Below are 16,707 nucleotides of genomic sequence, written 5' to 3'. Positions count from 1 at the left end.
CCCTTGCTCTATTAATATTCCTATGTATATGACAACTGTTCTAAGAGCAGGAAAACCAATTTACTTTTATTGTACTGCAAGTATACACTTTTATTATTGTATTTATTGGCAGTATATTAAGCTTTAACCAATATAAAAATGATGAATCAATCAAAATTTTACAAACTGAACCTTTACATATTACTCGGCTTTGTCAACATCACTTCCTGTCTCCTCCCCTCATTATAAACCAGCTCAAACTGCCGCTGCTTCATTCCACTCAACATGACACCACCTGGTCTCATCGTTTGCTTCATCACGGTCTCCTGGTTCCAAGGTAACACATTCAGAAAGATTCAACAATGACATCCACTGAACGCTCTGGCTGATGTTTTTATTGGCATTGTAATTTCTTCACAGGAGTTCACCTCAGTAAAGACCAACAGGTTCTCCAGGATCCCACTGACCTGATAGTGAAATCAACCCAAGAAGTCCAGCTGAGACTAGAACATAAAATCCCGAGCTACAATGTCATTCTGTGGTACCAGCGCTCACCTGGAGACTCTGCCCTCAAGCTCATTGGTTATATGTTGTATAAATCTCCCACAATGGAAACTGACTTTAAGGGTCGCTTTAAACTGACTGGAGATGGAAGCAAGTCAGTTAATCTGAGCATCCTGAACCCAAGACACCCTGAAGACAGTGGGGAATATTTTGGAGCTGCCAGTCTCCACAGTAGTGAAGACAGTCACTCTGTCAGACATGAAACCTCCATAATAATCAGGAAACCACTGAAACCATGTGACACACTGTCACGTTCACGTTCAACACTCAAAGCAACATCGCATCAAGTAGACCCACAACTTGACTTCTTTATCCAGTCATTTATTGGTCTACGTTGTCAACATCACTTCCTGTCTCCTCCCCTCATTATAAACCAGCTCAAACTGCCGCTGCTTCATTCCACTCAACATGAAACCACCTGGTCTCATCGTTTGCTTCATCAGTGTCTCCTGGTTCCAAGGTAACACAGTCAGAAAGATTCAACAATGACATCCACTGAACGCTCTGGCCGATGTTTTTATTGGCATTGTAATTTCTTCACAGGAGTTCACCTCAGCAAAGACCAACAGGTTCTCCAGGATCCCACTGACCTGATAGTGAAATCAAACCAAGAAGTCCAGCTGAGGCTAGAACATAAAATCCCGAACTACAATGTCATTCTGTGGTACCAGCGCTCACCTGGAGACTCTGCCCTCAAGCTCATTGGTTATAAATATTTGCAAACTGTCACAATGGAAACTGACTTTAAGGGTCGCTTTGAACTGACTGGAGATGGAAGCAAGTCAGTTAATCTGAGCATCCTGAACCCAAGACAGCCTGAAGACAGTGGGGAATATTTTGGAGCTGCCAGTTACCACAGTAGTGAAGACAGTCACTCTGTCAGACATGAAACCTCCATAATAATCCAGCAGCCAGAGACAGGAAACCACTGAAACCATGTGACACACTGTCACGTTCACATTCAACAAAGCAACTTCACAATCAACAAGAACCACAACTTGACTTCATTATTCAGTTAAATATTACTCAGTTTTGCTGACATCACTTCCTGTCTCCTCCCCTCATTATAAACCAGCTCAAACTGCCGCTGCTTCATTCCACTCAACATGACACCACCTGGTCTCATCGTTTGCTTCATCACTGTCTCCTGGTTCCAAGGTAACACAGTCAGAAAGATTCAGCCACAGTAGTGGAACAATGATCAACTGAATGCACTCACTAATATTTTATTGGCCTTCTGATTCTTCCCAGGAGTTCACCTCAGTAAAGACCAACAGGTTCTCCAGGATCCCACTGACCTGATAGTGAAATCAAACCAAGAAGTCCAGCTGAGACTCGAACATAAAATCCCGAACTACGACACCATTCTTTGGTACCATCGCTCACCTGGAGACTCTGCCCTCAAGCTCATTGGTTATAAATTAATCACTAACACTCCAAGGATGGAACCTGATTTTAAAAGTGGCTTTGAAATGACTGGAGATGGAAGAAAGTCAGTTAATCTGAGCATCCTGAACCCAAGACAGCCTGAAGACAGTGGGGAATATTTTGGAGCTGCCAGTCTCCACAGTAGTGAAGACAGTCACTCTGTCAGACATGAAACCTCCATAATAATCCAGCAGCCAGAGACAGGAAACCACTGAAACCATGTGACACACTGTCACGTTCACGTTCAACACTCAAAGCAACATCATGATCAACAAGATGCATGACTTGACTTTATTATTCAGTTAAAGGCCCCGCGTGTACATTGTTAAGAAAGCCTGCCTGACAAAGCATTTCATATTCAGGTCACTGTCAGACGGGCTTCCTTAAGAAATGCAAGTGTAAGATGGCAGCTAACTAGGAGCAACACCCTTGCTCTATTAATATTCCTATGTATATGACAACTGTTCTAAGAGCAGGAAAACCAATTTACTTTTATTGTACTGCAAGTATACACTTTTATTATTGTATTTATTGGCAGTATATTAAGCTTTAACCAATATAAAAATGATAAATCAATCAAAATTTTACAAACTGAACCTTTACATATTACTCAGTTTTGCTGACATCACTTCCTGTCTCCTCCCCTCATTATAAACCAGCTCAAACTGCCGCTGCTTCATTCCACTCAACATGACACCACCTGGTCTCATCGTTTGCTTCATCACGGTCTCCTGGTTCCAAGGTAACACAGTCAGAAAGATTCAACAATGACATCCACTGAACGCTCTTGCTGATGTTTTTATTGGCATTGTAATTTCTTCACAGGAGTTCACCTCAGTAAAGACCAACAGGTTCTCCAGGATCCCACTGACCTGATAGTGAAATCAACCCAAGAAGTCCAGCTGAGACTAGAACATAAAATCCCGAACTACAATGTCATTCTGTGGTACCAGCGCTCACCTGGAGACTCTGCCCTCAAGCTCATTGGTTATATGCGTTATAAATCTCCCACAATGGAAACTGACTTTAAGGGTCGCTTTAAACTGACTGGAGATGGAAGCAAGTCAGTTAATCTGAGCATCCTGAACCCAAGACAGCCTGAAGACAGTGGAGAATATTTTGGAGCTGCCAGTTACCACAGTAGTGAAGACAGTCACTCTGTCAGACATAAAACCTCCATAATAATCCAGCAGCCAGAGACAGGAAACCACTGAAACCATGTGACACACTGTCACGTTCACATTCAACACTCAAAGCAACATCACATCAACAAGACCCACAACTTGACTTCTTTATCCAGTCATTTATTGGTCTACGTTGTCAACATCACTTCCTGTCTCCTCCCCTCATTATAAACCAGCTCAAACTGCCGCTGCTTCATTCCACTCAACATGACACCACCTGGTCTCATCGTTTGCTTCATCACTGTCTCCTGGTTCCAAGGTAACATATTCAGAAAGATTCAACAATGACATCCACTGAACGCTCTCGCTGATGTTTTTATTGGCATTGTAATTTCTTCCAGGTGTTCACCTCAGCAAAGACCAACAGGTTCTCCAGGATCCCACTGACCTGATAGTGAAATCAACCCAAGAAGTCCAGCTGAGACTAGAACATAAAATCCAGAGCTACGACACCATTCTGTGGTACCAGCGCTCACCTGGAGACTCTGCCCTCAAGCTCATTGGTTATATGCTTTATAAATCTCCCACAATGGAAACTGACTTTAAGGGTCGCTTTAAACTGACTGGAGATGGAGAGAAGTCAGTTAATCTGAGCATCCTGAACCCAAGACAGCCTGAAGACAGTGGAGAATATTTTGGAGCTGCCAGTCTCCACAGTAGTGAAGACAGTCACTCTGTCAGACATAAAACCTCCATAATAATCAGGAAACCACTGAAACCATGTGACACACTGTCACGTTCACATTCAACAAAGCAACTTCACAATCAACAAGACCCACAACTTGACTTCATTATTCAGTTAAATATTACTCAGTTTTGCTGACATCACTTCCTGTCTCCTCCCCTCATTATAAACCAGCTCAAACTGCCGCTGCTTCATTCCACTCAACATGACACCACCTGGTCTCATCGTTTGCTTCATCACTGTCTCCTGGTTCCAAGGTAACACAGTCAGAAAGATTCAGCCACTGAAGTGGAACAATGATCAACTGAATGCACTCACTAATATTTTATTGGCCTTCTGATTCCTCCCAGGAGTTCACCTCAGCAAAGACCAACAGGTTCTCCAGGATCCCACTGACCTGATAGTGAAATCAAACCAAGAAGTCCAGCTGAGACTAGAACATAAAATCCCAGACTACAACACCATTCTGTGGTACCAGCGCTCACCTGGAGACTCTGCCCTCAAGCTCATTGGTTATATGCGTTATAAATCTCCCACAATGGAAACTGACTTTAAGGGTGGCTTTGAATTGACTGGAGATGGAAGCAAGTCAGTTAATCTGAGCATCCTGAACCCAAGACAGCCTGAAGACAGTGGGGAATATTTTGGAGCTGCCAGTCTCCACAGTAGTGAAGACAGTCACTCTGTCAGACATGAAACCTCCATAATAATCCAGCAGCCAGAGACAGGAAACCACTGAAACCATGTGACACACTGTCACGTTCACATTCATCAAAGCAACTTCACGATCAACAAGACCCACAACTTGACTTCATTATTCAGTCATTTATTGGTCTACGTTGTCAACATCACTTCCTGTCTCCTCCCCTCATTATAAACCAGCTCAAACTGCCGCTGCTTCATTCCACTCAACATGACACCACCTGGTCTCATCGTTTGCTTCATCACGGTCTCCTGGTTCCAAGGTAACACAGTCAGAAAGATTCAACAATGACATCCACTGAACGCTCTGGATGATGTTTTTATTGGCATTGTAATTTCTTCCAGGAGTTCACCTCAGTAAAGACCAACAGGTTCTCCAGACTCCCACTGACCTGATAGTGAAATCAAACCAAGAAGTCCAGCTGAGACTAGAACATAAAATCCAGAGCTAGAACACCATTCTGTGGTACCAGCGCTCACCTGGAGACTCTGCCCTCAAGCTCATTGGTTATATGCGTTATAAATCTCCCACAATGGAAACTGACTTTAAGGGTCGCTTTAAACTGACTGGAGATGGAAGCAAGTCAGTTAATCTGAGCATCCTGAACCCAAGACAGCCTGAAGACAGTGGGGAATATTTTGGAGCTGCCAGTTACCACAGTAGTGAAGACAGTCACTCTGTCAGACATAAAACCTCCATAATAATCAGGAAACCACTGAAACCATGTGACACACTGTCACGTTCACATTCAACACTCAAAGCAACATCATGATCAACAAGATGCATGACTTGACTTTATTATTCAGTTAAAGGCCCCGCGTGTACATTGTTAAGAAAGCCTGCCTGACAAAGCATTTCATATTCAGGTCACTGTCAGACGGGCTTCCTTAAGAAATGCAAGTGTAAGATGGCAGCTAACTAGGAGCAACACCCTTGCTCTATTAATATTCCTATGTATATGACAACTGTTCTAAGAGCAGGAAAACCAATTTACTTTTATTGTACTGCAAGTATACACTTTTATTATTGTATTTATGGGCAGTATATTAAGCTTTAACCAATATAAAAATGATAAATCAATCAAAATTTTACAAACTGAACCTTTACATATTACTCGGCTTTGTCAACATCACTTCCTGTCTCCTCCCCTCATTATAAACCAGCTCAAACTGCCGCTGCTTCATTCCACTCAACATGACACCACCTGGTCTCATCGTTTGCTTCATCACTGTCTCCTGGTTCCAAGGTAACACAGTCAGAAAGATTCAGCCACAGTAGTGGAACAATGATCAACTGAATGCACTCACTAATATTTTATTGGCCTTCTGATTCCTCCCAGGAGTTCACCTCAGCAAAGACCAACAGGTTCTCCAGACTCCCACTGACCTGATAGTGAAATCAAACCAAGAAGTCCAGCTGAGGCTCGAACATAAAATCCCGAGCTACAATGTCATTCTGTGGTACCAGCGCTCACCTGGAGACTCTGCCCTCAAGCTCATTGGTTATATGTTGTATAAATCTCCCACAATGGAAACTGACTTTAAGGGTCGCTTTAAACTGACTGGAGATGGAGAGAAGTCAGTTAATCTGAGCATCCTGAACCCAAGACAGCCTGAAGACAGTGGGGAATATTTTGGAGCTGCCAGTTACCACAGTAGTGAAGACAGTCACTCTGTCAGACATGAAACCTCCATAATAATCCAGCAGCCAGAGACAGGAAACCACTGAAACCATGTGACACACTGTCACGTTCACATTCAACACTCAAAGCAACTTCACCATCAACAAGACCCACAACTTGACTTCTTTATCCAGTCATTTATTGGTCTACGTCGTCAACATCACTTCCTGTCTCCTCCCCTCATTGTAAACCAGCTCAAACTGCCGCTGCTTCATTCCACTCAACATGACACCACCTGGTCTCATCGTTTGCTTCATCACGGTCTCCTGGTTCCAAGGTAACACAGTCAGAAAGATTCAACAATGACATCCACTGAACGCTCTGGCTGATGTTTTTATTGGCATTGTAATTTCTTCCAGGAGTTCACCTCAGTAAAGACCAACAGGTTCTCCAGGATCCCACTGACCTGATAGTGAAATCAAACCAAGACGTCCAGCTGAGACTAGAACATAAAATCCCGAGCTACGACACCATTCTGTGGTACCAGCGCTCACCTGGAGACTCTGCCCTCAAGCTCATTGGTTATATGTTGTATAAATCTCCCACAATGGAAACTGACTTTAAGGGTCGCTTTAAACTGACTGGAGATGGAAGCAAGTCAGTTAATCTGAGCATCCTGAACCCAAGACAGCCTGAAGACAGTGGAGAATATTTTGGAGCTGCCAGTTACCACAGTAGTGAAGACAGTCACTCTGTCAGACATGAAACCTCCATAATAATCCAGCAGCCAGAGACAGGAAACCACTGAAACCATGTGACACATTGTCACGTTCACGTTCAACACTCAAAGCAACATCGCATCAAGAAGACCCACAACTTGACTTCTTTATCCAGTCATTTATTGGTCTACGTTGTCAACATCACTTCCTGTCTCCTCCCCTCATTATAAACCAGCTCAAACTGCAGCAGCTTCATTCCACTCAACATGAAACCACCTGGTCTCATCGTTTGCTTCATCACTGTCTCCTGGTTCCAAGGTAACACATTCAGAAAGATTCAGCCACAGTAGTGGAACAATGATCAACTGAATGCACTCACTAATATTTTATTGGCCTTCTGATTCCTCCCAGGAGTTCACCTCAGTAAAGACCAACAGGTTCTCCAGGATCCCACTGACCTGATAGTGAAATCAAACCAAGAAGTCCAGCTGAGGCTCGAACATAAAATCCCAGACTACGACACCATTCTGTGGTACCAGCGCTCACCTGGAGACTCTGCCCTCAAGCTCATTGGTTATATGCTTTATAAATCTCCCACAATGGAAACTGACTTTAAGGGTCGCTTTAAACTGACTGGAGATGGAGAGAAGTCAGTTAATCTGAGCATCCTGAACCCAAGACAGCCTGAAGACAGTGGAGAATATTTTGGAGCTGCCAGTTACCACAGTAGTGAAGACAGTCACTCTGTCAGACATGAAACCTCCATAATAATCAGGAAACCACTGAAACCATGTGACACACATATCATCTTCAAACTCAACACGCAGAGCAACATCATGGATTTCACAATCTTTTTTACTGATTACAATTAGAACATCTGTAGCGGTTTGTGGACAACTTCTTTTGTCTGATATTTTTTTTTCGTCAAAACCGTGTTTTTGACACATGACTCATGAAATCAAACTCAAAAAACAAAAACAAATCCACTACTACATTTGTTCTTTATGTCTAATAATTTATGTAAACATTGGAAGCATTTTTACTCGAAATAATTTTCTTCATTTTTGTCTCTGAATATTACAAGATAATAATTAGAAATTCCAGAACTCGCACGACCGTCTGGACGACTGACGTTCCACCAACAGGGGGAGGCAGAGAACAGACAGCTTTTATCAGACAGCAGGAGGGGAACAAGCCCACGCAGACACATTCAGCCTTAATCTGTGAGAGCTTCTCTCTGTCAAACCCTGACAATGGTTTCATCAGCTCCCATTGTTGCTTTACTTCTCGTCTCTCTTTATGGTATGAGCTCAAATATAATCCCTTAACAGCAGCAGCAAAAACACTCTATTTTTGTTGTTGTTGTTGTTGTTGTTGTTGTTGTTGTTTTCTTTGCATCAACAATCCATTGTTGTCCCTTCTCAGGTGGGGTGAGCACAGTGACCTTCAAGGACTCTCCTCCACAGATAGTAGGAGAGAACACCACAGTCCGCCTATCCTGCAGTCATGATGACACAAACCTTCCGGTGATGCTCTGGTACCAGCAGAAAGTGGACGGCCGGTCTCTGGACCTCATTGGGTACACATATGGTCAGAATTCCCCGACCTATGAGAAGCAGTTCAAAGACCAATTCACTCTGAAGAGTGAAGCTACGACACGAGGAACGCTGATCGTCAACAGTGCAAAGCTGCGACACACAGCTGTTTACTTCTGTGCTGCCAGTACACAGTGGTGTGGTGTCATGATCCTCCCTCACTAAAAACCCTCATCTCTTCCTGTGAATGGCATGTGAACCAGAGCAGGTGAAGTGAATCACTATCAGGCACAGCAGCTCCAACATGTCTCTGTCTCTGACTGGACTCCTCCTCATCTTCCTACCATGTAATGTCCAAATAATCAAAAACAACCTTTGCCGAATTTCTAAATCAAGTGAATTGTACTTTTAAAAAAAAAAAGAAAAAAATTTGATTCAGTGGGAGTTTGATGCAATTTATTTGTTTTTTTCCTGACAGATGAGGCGCTGACTGTGAAATTCGAGCCGTCCTTCCCAAGAATAGTCAACGAGTCAACAAGAGTAGAAATCAGGTGCAAACACGATGACAGCAGCTTGACTGTAATGCTGTGGTACCAGCAGAAGGACACGGGCCCTATCAGCTTGATCGGACACAAGTACACTGACAGTGACCCACGCTACGAGGAGCAGTTTAAGGATCGCTTTGAGATCACCAGGGAGAACACGCAAACAGGAGCGCTGATCATTCCCAGTGCTGATCCGTCACACTCAGCTGTGTATTTCTGCGCTGCCAGTACACAGTGACGTGGTTGAACGTCTTCACTTTGCCAAAAGTGAACCTACATCTCCTTCACGCGTCAGCTGCTCCAACGCTGAAAGTGTGAAAGGAAAAACAGGCTGATAAACTGTCTCTTTTTTTTTCTTTTTTTAATTATTATTATTATTATTATTATTATTATTATTATTATTATTATTATTATAATAAATAAATAAATAAAAATGTATTGACAACAATCACGCAGACTCGAAAGAGCAACTTTACACAACTGACCACAAACTTTATGGAGCTCTCTAAAACAAAAACCCAGTAAGGGCTTAGCACCGCCCCTTTCCGGTAACTAATGCGCACCTCCGTCTGCTGGCTGGACGCCACGTGTTGGCACGAGTGGGTTTTCTACTCGGTCTCGTCGGAATCAGATATTTAACGTCATGCGTCGTAGCATATTGTGTGCTATTGGTGCGCTTTGCTCTTGGTGAATCTTTTGAGTTTTCAGTTCGACGCGCCCAAGCGTGGTCGTGCAAAACAAAAACTCTGGAGGATGCGGCGATCCATTGCTCCGTTTGTTTATTTCCCCCCCCCCCCACTCAAAAAAACGAAAACAGTCTTACCGCGACAAGTGGACAACGCGGCACAGGTTGCTTCCATCACACTGATCGTCAAAGTAATCCAAAAATAGTCAGAAGTCAGAAATCCAATAAAGATGCTTGACAGCGGTCTGAAACTGTTCTGCTGCGTTCGACTCAAGAGACCTGCCGGCCCCGTTAACCACCCTGATATAGTACTGCAGGTGCTGCAGTCACCTGCCCTGAGGTGATGTGGGGGGCGTGGCCCTTAGCGCAACCGATGCTAAGAAAGTACAAAATAAATAAAACAATTACTGTTGAGTCCATAATTAACACATTAAGCCAAAGTACCAATAAATCAGAAATAAATGGGGGAAAAAATAAATATGTTCACCTCCAACAGAGGGCATTTGCACGGTGCAGGGGAATAAGTTGAGCCACAGCAAGAAGGTCGTGGGTTCGATTCTGGGGCCAGGGGGCCTGAGACCTTTCTGTGTGGAGTCTGCATGTTCTCCCTGTGTCTGCGTGGGTTCTCTCCGGGTTCTCCGGCTTCCTCCCACACTCCAAAAACATGCATGTGAGGTCAATTGAAGACTCTAAATTGTCCTTAGGTGTGCATGTGAGTGTGAATGGTTGTGTGTCTCTCTGTGGCCACTGTGGAGTCTGTGGAGACTTGTCCAGGGTGTCACCCTGCCCTCGCCCTCAGACAGCTGGGAGAGGCTCCAGCAGACCCCCGTGAGCCTGAATAGGAATAAGTGGGTTTAGAAGATGAATGAATGAATGAATGAATGAATGCAGGCATTGTGACTTGTCATCAGCTAAACCATCTGATAAGAAGTTGTATCTCCTACTGATCAGATGTTTGTCTCTCTTGGCAGACAACTGGGTGGAGAGAGAGAGACAGAGAGAGGTGTGACCAGCTGTGATGTCACTTCCCCAAACAAGCCAAAGCAAACTCAAACAGGCCAGTTGAACTTCCTTTCCCCTCCCTGCACTCTGGCTTCTTTTCTCAGCCGCCGTCGCACAGAAATAGCAGCAGGCGGCCGACTGCTGCAGCTGCTCCCACAGAGATGGAGGCTGAGATGTGGAGGGAGGGCTGAGCAGGCAGCCAAACACACGGCAGGTTTTTGTGTGGTGCATTTTCACCGTGGGGACAGGGAGCCACGGTGATACAATCCCATAGAGCCGCCGTACAAAAACCTCCCAGCATCAGAACTCAGTGTGGAGGATGCTGCACGCTGCCTGCCACTCCAGTTTAGCAGGAAACATCACCCAGGTGAAGGTGTGTGAGGCATCAGGACACTCTGACCTTAGAGAAGTGCATTTATATTCACAGCATATGCTGGAAAACATGCAGAATTACTCTTCAAACTCTTGTGAGGAGTGTTTGGAGGTTCTTCCTGCTCATTTTGACTGAAAGCAAACAGGAATTTGGGACATGGTTGAACTCTTCCTTCCTCCATCCTCTGGATTATTATACCATCTCAATATGCAGATTATAAAAAGTCTTCAGACTTTTAGGTAGAGGAGACATTCAGTGTGACACTGGAGCTGAAGTCTACTTTGGAAAAGGAACCAAACTCACTGTTCTGGGTGAGTCTGACTTCTAACTCTTTGGTTTAGCAGGAAAACATTCATTCAAATAGTTTAGTCGTTGTTCAAAGTGAGGAGGATCCCTCAGTCTGAACAAGCTGCAATAATAAGCTGAAGTGAAAACACTGTGACCAACAATCAGCCTGCTTACTTCGGCCATGGAACCAAGCTGACAGTTCTGGGTAAATATGTCCATTTATGAGCGATAAAGATCTGAAAACTGTTTTGCATTGACCAGGTGAGAAAGGTTTTAGTTTGATGCTCAGTATTTCTGCACTGTGACAACGTTAACGAAGCCTACTTTGGAAAAGGAACCAAACTCACTGTTCTGGGTGAGTCAGACTTCTAACTCTTTGGTTTAGCAGGAAAACATTCAAATAGTTTAGTCGTAGTTCAAAGTGAGGAGGATCCCTCAGTCTGAACAAGCTGCAATAATGAGCTGAAGTGAAAACACTGTGACCTACACTGATCCTGCTTACTTCGGCCAAGGAACCAAACTGACAGTTCTGGGTAAATATGTCCATTTATGAGCTATAAATATATTAAAAAAACATTTACTTGGTGGGAAAGTTTTTAGTTTGATGCTCAGTATTTCTTCACTGTGACAACGTTAACTAAGCCTACTTTGGAAAAGGCACAAACTCACAGTTCTGGGTGAGTCTGACTTTTAACTCCTTGCAGTCTGAACAAACTGCAATAATGAGCTGAAGTGAAAACACTGTGAACTACAATGAGCCTGCTTACTTCGGCCAAGGAACCAAACTGACAGTTCTGGGTAAATATGTCCATTCACAAACTTTCTTTTGAGGACAACGGTGAAGATGAGAAGTTAGATATCAACATTTTTGAGTTGACCTGGTAGGAAAGGTTTTAGTTTGATGCTCAGTGTTTCTGCACTGTGACAATGCTAACCCAGCCTACTTTGGAAAAGGAACCAAACTGACGGTCCTTGGTAAATATGTCTATTCAGTCTTGTATTTTCCATTAAAACACAGTCAAAAGAGTTGTTCAGTTGCCCAATATTAATCCAGTCAGAATGAGAACAAGTGTTTGATGCTCAGTGTCTCTGCACTGTGACAACCAATAACGAAGCCTACTTTGGAAAAGGCACCAAACTGACTGTTTTAGGTAAATGTTTCTGTTGATTTATGTGTTTTCCTACTAAAATAGTGCAGACTTTTGTTTAAATGGATCCGCATAGACAAGGTTTAAGTTTGATGCTCAGTGTTTCTGCACTGTGACAACTTTGCCGAAGCCTACTTTGGAAAGGGCACCAAACTGACAGTTTTAGGTGAGTTCAATCCACTCGTCACGGTCAGTTAAGGCGGAGATGTTGCCACCAAGGCAGCAGAAAGGTGTTTCCATGAAACTGGTAAATTATTGAACTGAGGCGAAGTCACCGCGAACAGCCTTCTCCCTGCCCACTTTGGCCACGGAACCAAATGAATGGTTTAAGGTCAGTAAAAAGTAGCATTAAAGGAGGTGCAGTGGGCCGTGTGGTTCACGATAATGTTGAAATACATTTGGATGTGTGTAAAACATGAGGTTTTGGTTCAGCCCTTGGGGCTTTTTGTCACCATGCTCACACTCTGTGCCAATTACGAAGCTCATTTTGGCTCAGGAACCAAACTGACTGTTCTCGGTGAGTAAAGCACCAAAACCTCCTCTGATCGCTGCAGTGTGTTTTTTAGGAGGGACGACAGACTAACGACTGCGTTATGTCAGAATATCAGATTTAGTTGAGCTGTAGAGCAACAAACAGCATGCCAGCAGTGGCATGGTGGGGGCAGTTTGAGCAGCTGACACAGTTCACTGTGACTCTGGTTATGAAGCGATCTTCGGTGGTGGAACCAAGTTGACCGTGTTGGGTAAGAACTCACATGGATAAAAGAGGAGAACGACCACAACAGTACTTTAAAATGATGGCCAAGACAGAAAGGCAAAAGTAATGCGGCGTGCTAGAAAACAAAGGTCAGTTCATCTGAGAAGAAGCAGCCATTATTCTCAGCGGTTTTAAGGTTAAGGTTAAGGTTGTTGAATTGGATTAAATGCAACATGCTAAGTGAGCGTCTCAGTTTGGGCGTTGGTGGGGTTTACTGTGACTCTGGGACACGGCAGCCTTTCTTCGGCCGAGGCACAAAAGTAACTGTTTTAGGTGAGAAGTCATTTTAAAGTCAGCGTAATTCCTCTGAATCCTGAAGAATTATGATTGACGTCATGAAGGTGTTTCTGCTGTTTGAGCTGCAAGAAGATGCACTGAATCATAAAGTAGCCTCCAAAACGTGAAGAACTGTTAAAATGGTTCAAATAGTGAGGTAAGAATGAAAATGTCCATAAATTGAAGTCAGATAATTAGACTGAGATTAGATATTTAAAGAATTACTAGAATTAGAATCAGCACTGTTCAGTCTGTGCAGCTGGCACTTTTTGTGAGTGTGAAGTGTAGAAGAGACGCTGCAAGCAGCTTTTACTGCAGCCTGGTATCAGTGTGAACAGCTATGATCCTGCTTACTTTGGCAGTGGGACCAGACTGACTGTGCTGGGTGAGAAAATCCATTGAATGTTTGACATGTTGACGCTTCTTCACCTGCTTGAAGGTTAAATTGATGTATTTAGGGCCGTTGTGTTGTTTTCTGTTGTTAAGTTGCAGTTTTACCCCCATCAAACATGTTGTTCAGTGAGATAAACATTGTTGCTTTAAAAGAACTCTGAACTGTTGCACACAAGCTGACTATTCTGCAGCACTTTGTGCTTTCAAACCCGGCGAGTGTGATGCAGCCGGTCGTTAGATGAAAGAGTTTTTCACACTGTAGTCAGCGGTGTGCTCCACTTATCCTCCTGTCTTCGGAGAAGGAACCAGGCTGACGGTTCTCGGTAAGACTAAGACTAAGAGATTTTTCACACAAACCGCCGAGGTGACCTGAAATTGTGTTAACTCTGAAAGTTCTCCAGAGTTTCTGTAACCTTCTCACATCTTGTAGCGCAGTCAGGTTGGAAATACTGCACGTCTTTCACACTGATCTGAATGTCTGTTTATGCAGAACAAAATCGCCAAGTGACACCACCGACGGTGAAGCTTCTTAAACCTTCAGAGGAGGAATGCAGAAACCACAAAGACAACAGCAGAAAGAAGACTCTGGTGTGCGTGGGCTCTGGCTTCTACCCGGACCACGTCTCCGTGTCCTGGGAGCAGAACGGCAAGGAGGTCAAGGATGGCGTGGCGACAGACACCGCCGCACTGCGCCCTCAGGGGAAGGACTTCTACAAGATCAGCAGCAGGTTGAGGGTCTCCGCCGACACCTGGTTCAATCCTAACACCAAGTTCACATGCATCGTCAAGTTCTTCGATGGGACCAATTATATAAATGAAACAGCTACGGTCAATGGTGACCCAGGTGAGTCCACTGGGGGGGATGAGAAGATGTCCAACCTGTCGACTTGCTGTGAAATAACCATGTGTTTGTGTTCCTCCTGCCTCTCAGCTCCAGTAATGGACAGTCTGACCAGAGGTAAGAGTGTCTTAGATTTGAAGTGTGATATGTTCTCAGTGAGGAGCTTCAAAATTTTAACCGTCTGCTTGAAACCCCCGTAGAGAAATACTTGAAGATCAGCCAGTCGGCTAAACTCTCCTACATCGTCTTCATCGCCAAGAGCTGCGTCTACGGCGCCTTTGTGGCATTTCTGCTGTACAGGCTTCAGGTTGGTTCCTAGCACAGTGCCACCTTTGACCTTCGGCCTCCGCCTCTTCCCCTCTCCTCCGAAAAACACCATGTGTCTTCATGCTTTCAGAGGTCAGCGGGGAAGCTGAGCCGCTGAGAGAGACAAGCAGAGGGGCTGCTGGGAAACGAAGTCTGTTCAAATCTGGAAACCCTCACATTCACCACTTCTTTAAGCCTGGCATCGTCACTTTGTGCCTGTAAAGGTGTTTTGCTTGCTGTTTTCCTTATTTCTTAATAAAAGTATGTGTGTATCTTCATCCTGGTCCCTTACTTTGTCAAGACGCAGTTTGAACCATCAGAGCTTCAGTTTTCAGTCACAGCTTGAATGAGATTAATTGCTGATATCTGCACACCAGTCGTCTTATCTCAGACTATTTTTGGAAATACTGTGTTGAAACTTTTTTTTTTTTTTTGGGGGGGGGGGTTTCTCGCTGAACACGAGATTACAAATTCCTGCGCAGACAGAATGAACTTGACACTGAATTGCAAAATAAATAAATAGATAAATAGATTATTTTCCACGTTACTTGCGAACTGACAGACTGCAGGTGAGCTTTACGTTGTCTTGTTCAAACACCTTCAGTTCAGTTGGAGAGCAGATGCGAGGACGAGGCAGGAAGTCGACACTGCGTGTGGGTGTGAGTCAGAGTGTGTCAGTTTGCGAGCGCACCGAGTGTGAAACTGGGAGCGAAGCGCTGCAGAGGCGCAGGATGTGGTCGCGCTGCCTTGTTTCTCTGCTGAGAAACGATGAAGCTGCCGCCTTCTTCCTCACCACAGCGACGCTCCTCACGTTGCACCTGCTGCTCTGCAGCACACACATATACATATACACACACACACACACACATACACAAACTCTCTCTGTTGACACAGCTGGGGAAACACTCATTTCTGTGTCAACTGAAGCTGCATTATGAGTTACTGCAACTCTTTAAACATTGTTTATCCATCACACCAGGTTTAAGTGCTGTGTCAAACAGATAGGCAGTATTTAAACTAATCAGCGGTTGGAAACACAGAGGCAGAGCCGTGTCTTGCTATAGGCGAACTAGGCCAATGCCGAGGGCCCCCAAGACAGCAGGGGGCCCCCAAGCCACCAGGGGGGCCCCCAAGCCACCAGGGGGGCCCCAAAGCTGCATGTTAAACCTCTTCTGAGGAGAATTAAAACATCCGTTTTTATCTGTAGCTATCTCATGTGTTTATTACACCGCCAATATGCTCAAAGATAAACGTTGGCTATGAATAAAATAAACTGCAATAATAAGCTGTGGCTGGTGTTTTTCTGGCATTATTAGGTCGTTGGAGCGCACTGTCGCACAGTTAGTGACGTCGCGGGCCGTCGACACCGACAGGTACGATGGGAATGATTGACAGCTAACTATTCATTCCCGTTTAGCAAGAGGATTAAAAAACAAACAAACGCCATAGTGGCACCTTCTGCACAGGAGAAAGACTTGACAGTTCGTCATTTCTACCAAATCTTTGTGAGTCCTCCATCAACATGAGTCACATTTTTATCTCCTGGAAAGTCCCTTGTGTTATTTTTAACAGCTATTTTCCACTGGAGGCCTTGGCAAGGAACCACAAAGGTTGAAGCTTGTTTTCACCACGATTCCTCCCACCTGGTACTGCAATGAGCATCTCTTTACTGCAT

The 16,707-nt window shown here is 44.3% G+C and overlaps 1 gene segment (V, D, J or C); it reads left to right on the top strand.

Annotated features, from left to right (window-relative positions):
* Positions 1 to 15,310, top strand: part of LOC142903197 (Ig heavy chain C region-like) — a 58,475-nt gene extending 43,165 nt beyond the window's left edge. Inside the window, 4 exon segments of the C gene segment in view lie at positions 14,376 to 14,729; positions 14,817 to 14,843; positions 14,927 to 15,033; positions 15,124 to 15,310. Coding sequence covers positions 14,376 to 14,729; positions 14,817 to 14,843; positions 14,927 to 15,033; positions 15,124 to 15,150 — 515 coding nt within the window.
* Positions 15,311 to 16,707: the final 1,397 nt, after the last annotated feature.

The sequence above is a fragment of the Nelusetta ayraudi genome, unplaced genomic scaffold, assembly GCF_046127955.1.
Source record: "Nelusetta ayraudi isolate G7.1 ecotype Tasmania unplaced genomic scaffold, CSIRO-AGI_Nayr_v1 ptg000108l, whole genome shotgun sequence".
NCBI lineage: Eukaryota > Metazoa > Chordata > Actinopteri > Tetraodontiformes > Monacanthidae > Nelusetta > Nelusetta ayraudi.
Note: the sequence above shows the minus strand (reverse complement) of the source record. Positions and strands in the feature narration are given on the sequence as shown.